Source organism: Scyliorhinus torazame, chromosome 5 (assembly GCF_047496885.1).
Source record: "Scyliorhinus torazame isolate Kashiwa2021f chromosome 5, sScyTor2.1, whole genome shotgun sequence".
NCBI lineage: Eukaryota > Metazoa > Chordata > Chondrichthyes > Carcharhiniformes > Scyliorhinidae > Scyliorhinus > Scyliorhinus torazame.
In genome coordinates this window covers 98,735,638-98,753,660 of record NC_092711.1, presented here as the reverse complement: position 1 = coordinate 98,753,660, position 18,023 = coordinate 98,735,638, and the positions used below count along the sequence as shown (strand labels likewise).

Sequence of the window (18,023 nt, the reverse complement as noted above, 5' to 3'; positions counted from 1 at the left end):
TGAAGAGACAGAAATGTTGACAATATCCATGGACATAGGGGAGTTGGCTGATCAGTAGCTGAGTGGGAATAGGGTCGATGGAGCAGGAGCTGGATCTCATGGACAAGATGAGCTCTGAGAGGGTATGAGGGAAGATGGGAGAGAAACTAGAGAAAGATGTGGGTTCAGGGCTCGGGAAAGGATGACATTTAGAGACAGTTTGGTCCGGTGGGCTCGTGGAAGGGAGGGAAGCAGCAGAGGCAGCTGATCGGATTTACTCAATCTCAGTCACAAAGAAGCTCCACAAGCTCCTCACACGTCTTGTTGAGGTGAGTACGGAAGAGACAGGGAAGAGCAAGAGTACTTCAAAAGGAACTAATTTGTGTCAGAGATATTTTAAAAATTTCAGCACACTGCGTATTTCACACAAATCTAATTTATTTGACTTTTAGCCAGAATATTAGCCCCTGTAAATGGGCTGGAGTTTGTTATCAGCAGAAAGAGACCCAAATGAACATGGTTCAGTCCTGAATGTGAGGAACAGCAAAATCCAATCACTGTGGTTACTTGTGGCCTCGTTGGTGTCTCAGGAGGTGGGATGAAGTGGTGAATCCTTTCCCACACTCGGAGCAGGTGAACGGTCACTCGTCAGTGTGAACACGTTGATGGCGCATCAGATCTCCACACCTTTTATAGCACTTTCTGCAATCTGGACATTGAAAAGGTCTCTCATCAGTGTGAACTCGTTGATGTCTCAGCAGGTGGGATGAAGTGGTGAATCCCTTCCCACACTCGGAGCAGGCGAATGGTCTCTCCCCAGTGTGAACTCGCTGGTGCTTCCGCAGTGCGGATGACTCAGTGAATCCCTTCCCACAGTTGGAGCAGGTGAATGGCCTCTCCCCAGTGTGAATTCGCTGGTGACTCAGCAGGTGGGATGACTCAGTGAATCCCTTCCCACAGTTGGAGCAGGTGAATGGTCTCTCCCCAGTGTGAACTCGCTGGTGTGTGGACAGATTAGATGACTCAGCGAACCCCTTCCCACACTCGGAGCAGGTGAACGGTCTCTCCCCAGTGTGAATTCGCTGATGTACAGTGAGGTTAGATGATCGTCTGAACCCAGTCCCGCAGTGAGAGCACCTGAACGGTTTCTCATCCGTGTGAACACGTTGATGGCGTATCAGATCCCCAGAACCTTTGAAGCACTTCCCGCAGTCTGGACATTGAAACGGTCTCTCCCCAGTGTGAACTAGCTGGTGTCTCAGGAGTAGGGATGACTGAGTGAATCCTTTCCCACACTCTGAGCAGGTGAATGGTCTCTCCCCAGTGTGAACTTGCTGGTGACTCAGCAGGAGGGATGAGTGAGTGAATCCTTTGCCACACTCTGAGCAGGTGAATGGTCTCTCCCCAGTGTGAATTCGCTGGTGCTTCTGCAGAGCAGATAACTGAGTGAATCCCTTGCCACACTTGGCACAGACAAATGGCTTCTCCCCAGTGTGAATTCGCTGATGTGCAGTGAGGTGAGATGACTTTTTGAACTCAGTCCCACAGTAAGAGCACCTAAATGGTCTCTCCCCAGTGTGAATTCGCTGGTGGCTAAGCAGGTCGGATGACTGAGTGAATCCCTTCCCACACTTGGAGCAGGTGAATGGTCTCTCCCCAGTGTGACTGCGTCGATGAGTTTCCAGCTGGGATGGGGAAGTGAATCCTTTCCCACAGTCTGCACATTTCCACGGTTTCTCCTCAGTGTGATTGCATTTGTGGCTTGTGAGGCCTGATGATAGAGCGAATCCTCGTCCACACACACAAATCATGTACGGTTTCTCCCCACTGTGAACGATGCTTTTTCCTTCCATGTTGAATGATATTCCGATGATATTCAGGATGTGATAAATTGAGGTCTCTGTCAGATCCTGATGTGATGCTTGGTTTGAGTTTCCGAACTTTGAAACCTCCCCTTCGAACACCCTGTGAAACTGATTTAAAAACAGAAAATAGGGAGTGAGAGAGAACCCACAAGACCACAAGGCAGGTTGTGAAATTGAGCTGACTAAATCTGCTCACTTGTGGGGCCGGCACTGGGAAAAAGTGACCATGAAAACTGTTGGATTGTCATAAAAACCCAATTGGCCTCTTTTGGAGGAGAGAGAAAGAGGCGAAGAGGGATTTTGTATATCTATATCTACAAGACATATTAAGAGAGTAGTTGGCAAAGCATATTCGACCTTGAGCTTCATAAATAGAAATATTGATACTGACACTATGCTTTTGGTGGCACGGTGATTAGCACTGCTACCTCACAGCGCCAGGGACCCAGGTTCAATTCCGGCCTTGGTGACTGTGTGTGTGGAGTTTGCACTTTCTCCCCGTGTCTGCGTGGGTTTCCACCTGGTGCTCAGGTTTCCTCCAATACAAAGAAGGGAAAGTTAGGTGGAATTGGTCTTGATAAATTGCCCGGTAGTGTCCAGGGATGTGCAGGTTAGGTGGGGCTATGGGGTTACAAGGAGAGGGTCGGGGGGGGGGGGGGGGGGGGGGGCCTAGGCAGGGTGTCCTTTCAGAGAATCGGTGCAGACTCGATGGGCCAAATGGCCTCCTTCTGCTCTGTAGGAATTCTATGGTTCTAATTCTATTCTATGAATCTTTATAAAGCTCTGGTCACCACTCTTCAGGAAGGATGTGAAGGTTCTTGAGAAGGTGCAGAGGTGATTTACCAGAATGGTTCCAGCAAAGGAGGTTGAGGGGAGATTTGTGTTCAGGTACACAAGATTACGCCAGGTTTCCATTGGGTGGACAAAGAAACTCTGTTCCCATTCACTGATCGTACAAGCACTAGGGAGACAGATTTAAAGTTTTGGGTAAAACCTGGATTGAACTATAAAAGATCCTGAGGGTACTTGACAGGGTGGATGTGGAGAGAATGTTTCCTCTTGTGGGAGAAGCGAGAATGAGAGCAAAATAAGGAGTCACCCATTTAAGATGAGATGATGATTTTTTATTCTCTTGAGGGTTGTAAGATTTTGGAAATCACGTCCTCAAAAGGCAGCGGAAGCAGAGTCCTTGAATATTTTTAAGGCAGAGCTGGATAGATTCTTGATGAGCAAGGGGGTGAAAGGTTATCAGGGGTAGGCAGGAATGTGGAGTTGAGGTTAGAATGAGATCAGCCGCAATCTTATTGAATGGTGAGCAGGCTCGAGGGGCCGAGTGGCCTGTTCCTAGTTTGTATGTAAAAGGTACAGGAGATATGAGGTGACATGAGATATGGTTTTACACAGCGAGCGGCAATGACCTGAAACTTGCTGCCTATGAGGGAGTTTGAAAATAGATCCATGAATCATTTGATTTCCAAAGGAAATTGGATAGACACCTGAGGGAAATAAACCTGCGAAGATACAGGGAGCAGGAGAATGGGACTGACTGGATTGCTCCAGAGAGCTGGCATGGATTCACTGGGCCGAATGCCATTCTCTGTACCATCATGTCTCTGACTCTTTTGTGCAGTCTAGTTTTGTAATTTAACCCCGGGGGGGACAGATATCGTTCAGGTAAATCTGTGCTACACTCCCTCCGAGGCCATTCTATCCTTCCTCAGGTTTGTTGCCCAGAACTGAACACAGTTCTCCAGGTTTGGTCTAACCAGGGTTTGTGAATCTCGGGGCTTTTCCAGTCACACTGAGACCTGAAATCTTCCCTCACAGACAGAACAGTCAAACCTTTTACCTTCCACACCCAGATGCTGCTGATATTCAGGTTCTGATGAATCGAGTGACTCTGTCAGATCGCGATGTGACGTTTGGTTTGCTTTTCCCGTCTGTTAAACCACCACTTCCAGTATCCTGTAAATTTACAGAAATCTCACTGTCAGTTTGGGATAGAAATTCACAACATTCTCTCCTCATCAACTTTGATTAAATGTATTCCTGGAGCTTTGGTCACATGACCTGCCGACATCCTCCAGCCATTAATCTGTCAACACATCCATCCTTGTGACACGCTGCCTTCCTCGGCCAATTGGGAAGCAAAAGGACTGGGTACCTTACAGGACAGTGATTGTCAGCCAAATAACCTTTACCCCATTTTCAATATTTTTATATCCACTGAAGAGAAATGTTCAAAGAATATTACATTAAAATCTTCTTTACTGTCGTAATGAGTTCCCAGACACGATTCTCACCAAGACAGAAGGTTAAATTTGAATTCATTTAAAGTCTATTGAAGACCCTGAAACAATTGTTGGTTGTTGCAAAGACCCATCTGATTCACTCATGTCCTTCAGTGAAGGAAATCTTCTATCCTTACCTGGTCTGGCCTACATGTGACTCCAGATCCACAGTCAGCTGGTTAACTCTCTGAGATGCTCTCTGAGATACACTCAGTTCAAGGGCAATTAGTGCTGGGCAGTGAATGCTGGCCCAGCCAGCGACACCCACATCCCGTGAATGAACAGAAAAGAAAATCTGCCATCCTTACCTGGTCTGGCCAACACGATTCCAAACCACAGCAATATGGTTGACTCTTTAAATGCCTTCCGAGATGGCCGAGCAAGCCACTCGGTTTGAGGGAAATTAGGGATGGGCAATAAATGTTGGCCCAGCCAGTGACTCCCACAAATCAATAAAATAAAATCCTGGAGACTCCAGTCAGTCAATCCGGGAGAGTTGGCATCCGGTCCAGGCTCGCAGCGCATGCGCCCTGCGGCACCTTGTCCTCTGTAAAGATGGCGGCCGGTATCCCGGGCCCGTCACCGCTCAGCTCTCACTCTATTTGGTGCTGTTTAAGTCGGGACCGTTAACATTTTACTTGGGAGTTGAAGCCTCCACGGGGTATTTATGAACCCTCCCGGCTCACTTCGCAGCTTCTATCGCTCCCAGGCCACCCACGGCTCCATTCCTGAAAGTCGCTCGATTGTTGCTTCCCCGCTCCTCACACCATCAGCGACAATCTGAACTGCGCATGCACCGGTCACAGCCCGAACGCCGCATGCTCCAGTCACAGCCGGACTCTGCGCATGTGCGAGAAGCTTCTGTCATGTGGATAGAGCACATTCTCAGCTGCAACGCATATTGGGTAATAAACCCACTATTGAAATGGATATGTTTGATTTAAATTATGCTTTGCGAACTGATTATGATTAGTAACATTGGGCCAAGGCAACTCCCACATCCCAAGAACAAATAAAGGAAAGTTGGCAGTTAGAAAGGCAAATGCAATGTTCGCATTCATTTCAAGAGAGCTACAATACAAGATGAATGGGGATGAGAAACATATCAGCCATGATCGAATGGCAGAGCAACCTCAAAAACTCGATGGGCTGAATGGCCTAATTCTGCTTCTCTATCTTTTTTTTTAATGAGGGAATCTCATCAAAACTTTTGTAAAAAAATTGTTGGAATCCATCCCAGACCTGGATACAGATCAATTGATTCTTGGAGGAGACTTCAATTGTGTTCTGGACCCTAAATGGACTGGTCCAAGCTGATTCAACCACAACAAAAACATGAAAAAGGAATGAAACCGGACGGACCACCCGGCATCGACCCAGGCACCAGAAACAACAACAGCAAACCCAGCAAAATATTTTAAAAATCTGTTCCCATCAGTAAATTGTAAAAGGATTACGGGACACAGATTTAAGATTGCGAGCAAGATCTACAGGGGAGAGAGGAGGTAGACATTTAACACAGTGAGTGATAATGATATGGAACTCAATGCTTACACACAAAGGTCGATAATCTCCAGGTCCTGGTAACTCGAACAGTGGTGTTAGAATTTGATGTGAGGATTGATTGTGAGTTTCCTGTCTGCGTATCCCTTTCTAAGCCCCTGTGAAAGAAGTTTACAAAGGCATCACTGTCAGACCAGAAATGAAATTCAGGAAGATAAATATTTCTCCTGGCTTGAATTTGCTGTGTGTAAATCCTTCCCTACTAATCACTTGTAAAAGGAGTTTCCAAAATTAATCACCATCAGTCCATCATTTCATTTCACATGGGACAGAACGTCTAATAAGACAGTGAAATCCGGAGAGCAGGATTTTCTTCCTTTTCTTTAACAGCCTCCCCGAACAGGCGCCGGAATATGGTGACTAGGGGCTTTTCACAGTAACTTCATTTGAAGCCTACTTGTGACAATAAGCGATTTTCATTTGATTCATTTTCATCTCTGCCACCGCTTTGCATCATTAATAAGACATTGGGAATCAAAGACGAATGCAGTTTAATGGACAAGTTGTCTCCATTCTGAACAATGGGGAACAAGCTCCTCCCACTGATTGAAACATCGCCACCGACAAACACGGCAAATGCGCATGCGCCCAGATACACATCCAATAAAGATGGCGGCCGTAAATCCGGGCCTAAGATGAGGAGCTGCAGCCCCGCTCGGTACAAACGGGGTCCCGTAAACCTTTCCGAGGTTTGCGATTTCAACCACTTTACACAACGTTTCCGTCCACTCCCGCGATCTCTCGCTCCCTCCATATTGTTAAACACCTCTTACCAATTTCCGATCTAAAAAAGACTTCCTTCTCCAACGCCATTACCCCCACTGCGCATGCTTCAATCACAGCGGGCCCGCCCCTCATTCACTGCGATTGGTTGGAGGACGAGCTGCTCCTGGTTGGTCGTCCAGTCCCGCCCCTCCTCTTCCTATTGGTCCGGAGCTGCCGTCAATCACCTGGGTAATGTGAGGCAGATTTCAGGCTGACTCGCTGATTGTTCAATAATCATAGAGGTAGAATCATAGAATTTACAGAGCAGAAGGAGGCCATTCGGCCCATTGAGTCTGCACCGGCTCTTGGAAAGAGCACCCTACTTAAGCCGACTTAAGCCCACACCTCCACCCTATCCCTGTAACCCATCAACCCCATCTAACGTAAGGGCAATTTAGCATGGCCAATCCACCAAACCTGCGCATCTTTGGACTGTGGGAGGAAACCGGAGCACCCGGAGGAAGCCCACGCAGACACGGGGAGAACGGGCAGACTCCGCACAGGCAGTGACACTTTTGTTGGGACTCGCTGATTTTGGTCTTTTATTTTGACTGGACCACAACTTGGGGAATGCAAGAGAGGAAAGAAGGTTCGCTAGAAACTAGAATGATCTGTTGTGAATTTCTATCCTATTCTTCCAGTGATCATTTTTGTAAACTTCTTTTTCAGGCATCAGAATGGGAGGATTGGCAGCCTGGCAACTCGAACCAAATATAGCATCAAGATCTGACAGTCACTCAATTCATTAGGATCTAAATATCACAAACTGTCAATGTGCTTGTCTGTTCTGACTGTGGGAAGAGATTTCAAACATCAGTGTGACTGGAAAAGCCCCGAGACACACACACCTGAGTGAGAGTGTTCCAGTGAACTGACTGTGGAAAGAGCTTTAACCACACAGCCTGAAAAATCATCTTGTTTCCACTTGTGGAAGAGTCTGAGACCAGAGGGCATAATCTCAGAGTAAGGGATCTCAAATTTAGGACAGAGATGATGAGACATTTCTTCCATCAGAGGGCAGTGAATCTGTGGAATTCTTCAGCTGTGAAATCAATCTGTCTCTGGAGTTAACCATAAAAAGGCAAAGGTGAAGGTGTGTTTACCCGGATGGGCCGCTTGGTGGCGCAGTGGCTCTTTCACTGAGGGGCCATGAGTTCAGAAACATCCCAGACAGGACTGGTGAGAAATATCTGTCTGGGAAAGGGGAGAAAACTGTGTAATCGGGGAAATGGAGCGCTGCCGATGGACCTCAGAGAAAGGAGTTCTGATTAGTCTTATTTTCTTGATTTTTCATTCAATTTCAGTGAAAATATTACACAAAAGTTTATTTTGATGTTTACAAAAGGAAACATAACAATTGAGGGTCACAGTAAGAACAAAACACATGCCCTCTGAGCTGCCAAATGTATGTACAACTGTAACACAAGAGAGAACAGGAGCTCAGCATAAAGGGAAAGCAACAGTTGTGAATAAGTACGAGATACATTACTTATTTAGACATAGTAAGAAGTCTTACAACACCAGGTTAAAGTCCAACAGGTTTGTTTCGATGTCACTAGCTTTCGGTCATGAAATTATTTAGACATGACATTATTTAGACATGACATTGAGAGAAATTATTAGCTCCAATTACGTTACAGCCAAAATTATCTCGTACATTTTAAACTGAAAAACAGAAATACTGTCCAAGATTGTCTCAGTTACAGATGCAGAATAATAAACTGAGAGAATTTTACTGTTAGTCACCAAGAGGAGATATTGTATTTGTGTCACACACACATCATAATAAAGAGCTGAGGAAAATCTACAGCGTCCAAACGTCAACCGATCACTTGATCTGTAAAAGAGAGAGAAAATGATGAAGCAGATGTTTATGATCAGGGACATTGATGTTAGAGTTTTTAATCAATCAAACATTTAGAGATTTTTTAAGCGGCTTCTGTCAGTCTGAAGTGTGAGTGGATTGAATCTTCTCACCTTCACCAGAGTGACTGCAGCGCTGTAGGAAATGCTCAGGAAGAACAGGGTGATGAATGTGGAAGCGGTTGTCCAGATGTTCCCGTTATCATCCTCATAGTCTTCAGTCCAGGTGTGGTCTGCCGTATCTACGGGGATAGAGCAAATAAATATAATCAGACTGTTTATTAATCATGGATATATTTTTAATATTCTCGTTTAAATTTCTCCCGCTGCTAATTCATTCTTTAATATATTTGTCATTGCATATCTACTGTTCAGTTTGTGACACTCAGAAATCGATCTGTGTAACTTAATTTTTCCAATTAAGGGGCAATTTGGCGTGGCCAATCCACCTACCCTGCACAACTTTGGGTTGTGGGGGTGAGACCCATAGGTCACAGGGAGAATGTGCAAACTCCACGGTACAGAGACCCAGGAGTGGGATCAAACCCAGGTCCTTGGCACTGTGAGGCAGCAGTGCTAACCATTGCATCACCGTGCCGCCCTTGCCTGACGTTTGTGTTTGTTCTTTAGCTTTTGTGTCTGTGTAGATGCAAAATTCGTGTTTCTTTACTCTTTTGTGCGTCCCGATGTCTTTATAAGTGTCATTGTGTGTGTTAATGTGTCAATGAGTATTGATCTGTGTATTTGTGTGTCAGCGTCTGTATGTGAACTTTGTTTATCTTCTGTCAATGTGTAGATATGAGTGTTCTATTGTGTGTGTTGAAGTCTATGTTTATATATTAATGCCTGTGTTAATATAAGTTTATACTTCCCTGCCCAGTAATAAAAGTGTTAGTGTGTCTTTATACATTCAACATGCATGTCAGCGTCTTAATGTTTGTGTCTGGATAAGTGTGTGTGTGTGTTTGTTGATGTGTGTATTTCATCATAGAATCATCATCGTATAATCCCTACTCTGCTGAACGAGGCTATTCGGCCCATTGAGTCTGCACCGACCCACCAAAAGAGCACTCTACCTGAACGCATGCTCCTGCCCTATCCCCAGAACCTCGTAACCCCACCAAATGTTGTGGCCACTAAGGGATAATATAGCATGGCCAATCCACCTAACCTGCACATATTTAGTTTGCGGGAGGAAACCGGAGCATGCGGAGGAAACAGGAATAGACATGGGAAAACGTGGAAACTCCACACAGACAATCACTAAAGGCTGGAATTGAATCCGGATTTCTGACGCTGTGAGGCAGCAGTGCTATTTAAGCATTGATGATTGTTTATAACTATCTATTGATGTGTATCGATGCCTCTATGTGCACTAATGTATGTTTGTGCTAGCATGTGTATGAGTATGCTAATATGTGACCACGTGTGCCCATAAGTGTGTTAGTGTGGATATTTGACTCTGAATGGAAAAATTTGTGTCATCGTGAAATTCTGCTAAGTACATGTTATTGGTTACAGTTGTGTTTCATATTCTTCTGTCAGCTTGCTTGTCTCGTTTCATATGTTTGTGTATCTGTGTGGACATGTGGTTGTATGTGTCTGTTTGTATACATTTGTGTAGCCGCTTGTGTGTGTGGATTTGTGTGTGTATGTGTGTATGTGCACATGTGTCAGTGTGTGTATAAACATGCTTTTTGTGTTTATGTGCATGTTTGTGAATTTTTGCGCACGTTTGCGTGTGTTTTTGTGTCAAAATATGTGTGGTTCGTTGTGCCTGGGTGTATGTTTATGCATGTGTTTCTATGTGTGTCTATATGTGTGTGTTTGTCTCGACGTGTGAGCGTGTGGGGGTCTGTGTGCATGTGTGTGTCGTGTTTGTGTCTGTTTATCTGTCTGTGTATTTGTATCAGCTGCCTGTAGCTTTGCCAGTTGTGGGTATTATTGGTACCGATGTAGAATATGTTGAAATTTCTGCTTCTAAATGTGTTTTCTGTGAGTTGCAAGCTGACATCAGGTGACCTAATGCAAAAATACAAGGAAGCGCCTCAGGAGAGAACAGTGAAACCCCAGGGAGAATTCAATCACCAGTCTGGATTTGGATTATGGGGAATCGGTTTTAGCAGACGGGTAAGAGGAACAATGCTGTTAAAAAAAATGCATCTTTATCACGATGGTCTTTTAAACCCTTCAGCCAGTAAGCTACATGATATCTTGTAATGTCAGTGTAGCGCACAATGACTTACGAGAGAGATGAGTAGTGATGAAGTCGATGAGGCTTTATTAAGCGAGACTTGTCCCCAGCAGTTCAGCAACAGAATGAAGCGGCGGGGAGAAGCTCGGGTTCTTATACTCCGCCTTCAGGGCGGAGCCAGGAGTCAACAGCCAACCAGGACCCGGGATCTGTCAGCCAATAGCGTCACAGCTTCACAGTCCCACATGACCCCTAATACATACCACCACATTCACCCCTTGTTAAAAAGGAAGCCGGCGGGGTGGTGGTTCGCATGGTGGTAGAGGTTTACAAGGCTGGTCCTGGGAGGAAATTTTCGGGCATGTTACTGCAGTTTTAGCCCTGCACTGGGCTATGTACAAGGTTTGTGAAACTATTTACAATATTAGTCAGAGAAAAATGTTTTGTTACAGTCCAACAACATTCTTGGTGTCACGCCGATGCCACGAGTCGAGCGAGCGGTCTGGTCTTCCTCGTCGATCGCCTCAGCCCCACTGGTGGTGCAGGGGCTTGTTCAGGCGTTGTCGTCTTCGTTCCGGTGTTCGTTCCTGTTTCACTCCTGGGCGGGCACGGGAGGAGGACCGATCCTCCCGGGAAGGGGGCGGTCGCGGGGTGCGCTGGTGGTAGGGAGGGGGTGATCGGTATTGGGGGGGTGTGTGTTGCCGGCGGGCGCCAGGTCCCGCAGGGTGACCGTGTCCTGTCAGCCGTCGGGGTACGCCACGTAGGCGTACTGCGGGTTCGCGTGGAGAAGGTGAACCCTCTCGACCAACTGGTCCGATTTGTGCACCCGCACATGTTTCCAGAGCAAGATGGGTCCTGGGGCCGCCAGCCAGGTCGGCAGTGACGTTCCGGAGGAGGACTTCCTGGGGAAGACACGGAGGCGCTCATGAGGCGTTTGGTTAGTGGTGGTACACAGCAGCGACCGGATGGAGTGGAGAGCATCCGGGAGTACCTCCTACCACCGGGAAATTGGGAGATCCCTGGACCGTAGGGCCAGCAGGACGGTCTTCCAGACCGTGCCGTTCTCCCTCTCTACTTGCCCGTTCCCCCGGGGGTTGTAGCTGGTCGTCCTGCTCGAGGCTATGCCCTTGCTGAGCAGGAACTGGCGCAGCTCGTCACTCATGAAGGAGGACCCCCTGTCGCTATGGATATATGCGGGGCAACCGAACAGTGTGAATATGGTGCCAAGGGCTTTAATGACTGTGGCCGCTGTCATGTCGGGGCAGGGGATGGCGAAGGGGAAACGAGAGTACTCGTCCACCACGTTCAAGAGGTATGCGTTGTGGTCGGTGGAGGGGAGGGGCCCTTTGAAATCCAGACTGAGGCGTTCAAAGGGGCGGGAAGCCTTGATCAGGTGGGCTCTATCCGGCCTGAAAAAGTGCAGTTTGCACTCCGCGCAGATGTGGCAGTTCCTGGTGACTGTACGGACCTCCTCCACAGAGTAGGGGAGGTTGCGGGACTTTATGAAATGGTCGAACCGAGTGACCCCCGGGTGGCAGAGGTCCTCGTGGAGGGCTTGGAGACGGTCTATTTGTGCGTTGGCACATGTGCCGCGGGATAGGGCATCGGACGGCTCGTTCAGCTTTCTGGGACGGTACAAGATCTCGTAGTTGAAGGTGGGGAGCTCGATCCTCCACATTAAGATCTTGTCATTTTTAATTTTGCCCCGCTGTGCATTATCGAACATGAAGGCTACCGACCGTTGGTCGGTGAGGAGAGTGAATCTCCTGCCGGCCAGGTAGTGCCTCCAATGTCGCACAGCTTCCACTATGGCTTGGGCTTCCTTTTCCACTGAGGAGTGGCGGATTTCTGAGGCGTGGAGGGTTCTGGAGAAAAAGGCCACGGGTCTGCCCGCTTGGTGAAGGGTGGCCGCCAGAGCTACGTCGGATGCGTCGCTCTCGACCTGGAAGTGGAGGGACTCGTCGATGGCGCGCATCGTGGCCTTTGCGATATCCGCTTTGATGCGGCTGAAGGCCTGGCGAGCCTCTGTCGACAGGGTGAAGGTAGTTGTCTGTATTAGCGGGCGGGCCTTGTCTGCATACTGGGGACCCACTGGGCGTAATATGAAAAGAACCCCAGGCAACGTTTCAGGGCTTTGGAGCAGTGGGGGAGGGGAAATTCCATAAGGGGGCGCATGTGTTCGGGGTCGGGGCCTATTATCCCATTGTGCATTACGTATCCCAGGATGGCCAACCGGTTTGTGCTAAAAACGCACTTTTCCTCGTTGTATGTGAGGTTCAAGGCGTTAGCGGTCTGGAGGAATTTTTGGAGGTTGGCGTCGTGGTCCTGCTGATCGTGGCCGCAGATGGTTACGTTGTCGAGATACGGGAACGTGACCTGCAACCCGTGCTGGTCAACCATTCGGTCCATCTCCCGTTGGAAGACGAGACCCCTTTCGTGACACCAAATGGAACCCTTAGGAAGTAGTATAGACGCCCATCTGCCTCGAAGGCTGTGTACTTGCGGTCAACTGGGCGGATGGGGAGCTGGTGGTAGGCAGACTTGAGGTCCACGGTGGAGAAAACCTTATACTGGGCAATCCGATTTACCATGTCGGATGTGCGGGGGAGAGGGTAAGCATCTAGCTGTGTGTACCTGTTGATGGTCTGGCTATAGTCTATGACCATCCTTTGCTTCTCCCCGGTCTTTACTACTACCACCTGGGCTCTCCAGGGACTATTGCTGGCCTTCCTTCAGCAACCGCTGGACTTCAGACCGAATAAATATCCGGTCCTGGGCGCTGTACCGTCTGCTCCTAGTGGCAACGGATTTGTAATCCGGGGTGAGGTTTGCAAACAAGGACGGCGGTTCAACCTTGAGAGTTGCGAGGCCGCAGATAGTGAGTGGGGGTATTGGGCCGCCGAATTTAAATGTTAGGCTCTGCAGGTTACACTGGAAATCTAATCCCAGTAATGTGGGCGCGCAGAGTTGGGGAAGGACGTAGAGCCTGTAGTTTTTAAACTCCCTCCCTTGCACCGTTAGGTTCACAATGCAGAACCCTTTGATCTCTATGGAGTGGGATCCTGCAGCTAGGAAAGCTGCAAGGGCCCGTGCCTCTGAGAGTCCTAACGACTCTCTTTCTAAAAAGTCTTTGGGGAGCGTTTGGGCTATGCTGGGCTTGTTCTTCTCCGGGGATTGCGGCGACCCCCCGGGACCGGCACACAGCCGCGTAATGGCCCTTCTTGCCGCAGCTTTTACAAATAGCTGCGCGGGCCGGGCAGCGCTGCCGGGGGTGTTTCGCTTGCCTGCAGAAATAGCAGCGGGCCCCCCCGGGATGGTCTGGCGCTTTAACCGCGCAAGCCTGTGAGGGAGGGGGGGGGTTTGTCGCGACGGGGGTCCACGGAGCCCAAGGGGCTGCCGCGCGGTCGGTGCCATAGGCGCGGGCGTTTTGCGAGGCCACATCTAGGGAAGCTGCAAGGGCCCGTGCCTCTGAGAGTCCTAACGACTCTCTTTCTAAACTCTGTCTCACTAACGTGATAGAGTTTTTCGAAGAGGTCACTAAGATGGTTGATGCAGGTAGGGCAGTAGATGTTGTCGATATGGACTTCAGTAAGGCCTTTGACAAGGTCCCTCATGGTAGACTGGTACAGAAGGTGAGGTCACACGGGATCAGGGGTGAGCTGGCAAGGTGGATACAGAACTGGCTAGGCCATATAAGGCAGAGAGTAGCAATGGAGGGATGCTTTTCTCATTGGAGGGCTGTGACCAGTGGTGTTCCACAGGGATCAGTGCTGGGACCTTTGCTCTTTGTAGTATATATAAATTATTTGGAGGAAAATGTAACTGGTCTGATTAGTAAGTTTGCAGACGACACAAAGGTTGGTGGAATTGCGGATAGCGATGAGGACTGTCGGAGGATACAGCAGGATTTAGATTGTCTGGAGACTTGGGCGGAGAGATGGCAGATGGAGTTTAATCCGGACAAATGTGAGGTAATGCATTTTGGAAGGTCTAATGCAGGTCGGGAATATACAGTGAATGGTAGAACCCTCAAGAGTATTGAAAGTCAAAGAGATCTAGGAGTACAGGACCACAGGTCATTGAAAGGGGCAACGCAGGTGGAGAAGGTAGTCAAGAAGGCATACGGCATGCTTGCCTTCATTGGCCGGGGCATTGAGTATAAGAATTGGCAAGTCATGTTGCAGCTGTATAGAACCTTAGTTAGGCCACACTTGGAGTATAGTGTTCAATTCTGGTCGCCACACTACCAGAAGGATGTGGAGGCTTTAGAAAGGGTGCAGAAGAGATTTACCAGAATGTTGCCTGGTATGGAAGGCATTAGCTATGAGGAGCGGTTGAATAAACTCGGTTTGTTCTCACTGGAACGAAGGAGGTTGAGGGGAGACCTGATAGAGGTATACAAAATTATAAGGGGCATAGGCAGAGTGGATAGTCAGAGGCTTTTCCCCAGGGTAGAGGGGTCAATTACTAGGGGGCATAGGTTTAAGGTGAGAGGGGCAAGGTTTAGAGTAGATGTACGAGGCAAGTTCTTTACGCAGAGGGCAGTGGGTGCCTGGAACTCGCTACCGGAGGAGGTAGTGGAAGCAGGGACGATAGGGACATTTAAGGGGCATCTTGACAAATATATGAATAGGATGGGAATAGAAGGATACGGACCCAGGAAGTGTAGAAGATTGTAGTTTAGTCGGGCAGCATGGTCGGCACGGGCTTGGAGGGCCGAAGGGCCTGTTCCTGTGCTGTACATTTCTCTGTTCTTTGTTCTTTGTTGTAAAAGTCTTTGGCGGATTTGGGGAGAGTTCATACCTGCCACAAACGCATCGTGAATTAGCATGTCCGTGTGTTCGATCGCGTTCACCGGCGGGCAGCTGCAGCCCCGTCCCTAAATTAGCAGCGCGGCGTAGAATTCATCTAGCGATTCTCCGGTACTTTTCCGTCTCGTTGCGAGTTGGTAGCGCGCGTAGATCTGGTTCACGGGGCGAACGTAGATGTTCTTCAGTAATGCGAGCGCCGTCGGGAAATCCTCTGCGTCTTCTATGAGAGGGTAAATTTCCGGGCTTACCCTCGAATGTAGGACCTGCATTTTCTGGTCTTCTGTGATCCGGCCGTGGGCCGTTCGGAGGTAGCCTTCAAAACATGCTTGCCAGTGTTTAAATACTGCTGCCGAGTTCGTTGCGTGGGGGCTGATCCACAGGCATTCCGGGGCGATCCGGAGCTCCATAGTCCTTTAAGCTCGCTTAATAAATTGTAGCGCACAATGACTTACGAGAGAGATGAGTAGTGATGAAGTCGATGAGGCTTTATTAAGCGAGACTTGCCCCCAGCAGTTCAGCAACAGAATGAAGTGGCGGGGAGAAGCTCGGGTTCTTATACTCCGCCTTCAGGGCGGAGCCAGGAGTCAACAGCCAACCAGGACCCGGGATCTGTCAGCCAATAGCGTCACGGCTTCACAGTCCCACATGACCCCTAATACATACCACCACAGTCAGTAACTGCGTTCTGAGTCTAGAGAACCGTTTACTTCCAAACTCCCTGCTTGGGGACTGGGAAGATATTGAGTTAATAATCTCCCTCTCTCTGGTCAGCTCAGCAAATTGCCTTTGGGATCTCCCTGCTGGAGGTGGAGAGACAGAGAGTTCACTCATCACCTTCTTCCTCTTTTGGTCGGGAAAGTGGGTTGGTATTGGCCCTTTGCTCTCTTTGTTGGGGAAGTGTGGGTACAGCAGATTAAATAATGCCGCTCCACTCATTGTTGGAAGCATGTGTGCAGTGGATTAACTAATGCCCACCGTCTCTTTGCTGGGGAAGTGGGGGTACAGTGTGTTAACTGATGCCCCTCCCCTCTTTGCTGGGCAAGTGGGGGAACAGTGCATTAAGTAATGCCCCTCCCCCTCTCTCTGTTAGGGAAGTGGGGGTACAGTGTGTAAGCTAATGCCCCTGCCCCTCTCTTTGTTGGGAAGTGGGGGTACAGTGGATTAACTAATGCCCCTGCCCTCTCTTTGCTGGTGAAGTGGGGGACAGTGGATTAACAATTTCACTTTCCCCTCTCTTTGACTGGGGATTGTTGGTCCATTTTTCTGTGTGACCCTCAATTCAGTTCCCAGTGGGTGTGATACAGCAACTTAAATCTGACATTAATTTTAAAGGGATGGACAATGAGCGAAGCAGGAACACCGAGATCTAAATGTGATGTGTTTGTTTGTCTGAAATGGGGAATTGTCCGATTTCTCCTCAGCGGGAGGAAAGTCAATGAATCCTGTAATGAATGAGTTTTGCTCTGTCTCTAACCCTGGGTGTATCTGAGCTGGGAGCTCTGGTTGTATCAGACTTGGGGCCGAGACCTGTAGAAATCCGGGTCTCATTGAACAGATCTAATATCAGCAAAGTGGAAGCTCCATTAATTAAGCGGCTGTGTATTTAAATCACAATTGGAGGAAAAAACCTTTATAAGGTTATTTTAGTTCGAAATACAATAGATAGATTCTCATTGACATGAATTAACGGTGTCCATCAGAGCGAGGGAAATGTTCACAAAACTGGGGTTACCGCTGGATTTATCAACCGTTCTGTTGATGATCTTCAAGGGGATGGCTTCATGTCCCACCACCCAGGAGTAAGAAGCGCCGCTGGCCCACTCCTCCGCTGCAATGGATAACAGGCTGTACATGAAGAAGGACCTATTGCCGTTCTCCGCCATCACCTCGGTGTTCTTGTAGTTCCCGGGATTCACCGGCTTGTCATTGACGGTCCACTTGACGAAGATCTCTCGGGGGGAGAAACCTCTCACCATGCAGCTGAGGGAGACGAATCTCTGAGCGGAGACGTCTTCAGCCGAGGGCAGGAGGACAGAGACGGACGGTTCCCGCGGATTGGGATCTGCAGAAAATGTACAATAAATGTCAGTAAAATGGGGAATTCCGGAGACAATGGAACCGCGGGTTAGATGTGAGAGAAATGTGTTTTGTGTTGGATTTTAAAGGTTTCCATTTTCCACTTTGGGATCTGTCCGGTTTCCCAGCTCGGAGCTGAGGTGGACACAAGCCTTTTCGCTGAGAATTTACGGATATTGGATTCGGAAGTTTCAGAAAGTGTACAGCAGGGAAACAGGCCATTCGGCCCGCCTGTTCTGTGCTGGTGTATAAACTCCACACCAGGCTCCTCCCACCTTACCCCAAGAGGATTGGGAAACTGCCAATGTAACACCCTTATTGAAAAGGGAGGGAATCAAAAATAGGTAACTATAGGCCAGGGACATTAATAGCTGAGCATTTAAGCATACAGAGTGGAATCAAGCTGGGTCTGCCCGGCTTCGTGAAGGGTAAATCATGCCTGACAAATTTATTGCAATTCTTTGAGGTGATAACGAGAAGGCTGGAGAGAGGGGGCCAGTAGATTTAATATACATGAATTTCAAAACTGTGTTTAATAAGTGAATGTACTATTGCCATGGCTGCAGATACAAAAATAGAAAGGTAAGTGGTGAGGTATACAGAATATCCACAGAGG

The 18,023-nt window shown here is 48.3% G+C and overlaps 1 protein-coding gene, 1 long non-coding RNA gene and 1 gene segment (V, D, J or C); 1 reads left to right on the top strand and 2 right to left on the bottom strand.

The window, feature by feature from the left end:
• Positions 1-399: 399 nt before the first annotated feature.
• LOC140421514 (uncharacterized) lies at positions 400-6,552 on the bottom strand. Its single transcript, XM_072506291.1, has 4 exons — positions 6,472-6,552; positions 5,690-5,796; positions 3,694-3,809; positions 400-1,952 (listed from the first exon to the last, which is right to left on the bottom strand). Exon 4 carries the CDS (start codon positions 1,830-1,832, stop codon positions 621-623), a length of 1,212 nt encoding a protein of 403 aa, XP_072362392.1. The 5' UTR covers positions 1,833-1,952; positions 3,694-3,809; positions 5,690-5,796; positions 6,472-6,552; the 3' UTR covers positions 400-620.
• Positions 6,292-8,605, top strand: LOC140421533 (uncharacterized). Its single transcript, XR_011946884.1, has 2 exons — positions 6,292-6,387; positions 7,133-8,605. It is a non-coding gene; the product is annotated as an uncharacterized lncRNA (long non-coding RNA).
• On the bottom strand, positions 8,193-17,540 carry LOC140421528 (Ig heavy chain C region, membrane-bound form-like). The segment is given in 3 exon segments: positions 8,193-8,300; positions 8,441-8,568; positions 17,064-17,540. Coding segments are annotated over 3 exon segments (381 nt in total).
• Between the last annotated feature and the right edge of the window lie 483 nt (positions 17,541-18,023).

What these genes read in the sequence shown, in the direction of transcription:
- LOC140421514 (XM_072506291.1), bottom strand. Translation starts at nt 1,832, where the DNA reads ATGGAAGGAAAAAGCATCGTTCACAGTGGGGAGAAACCGTACATGATT.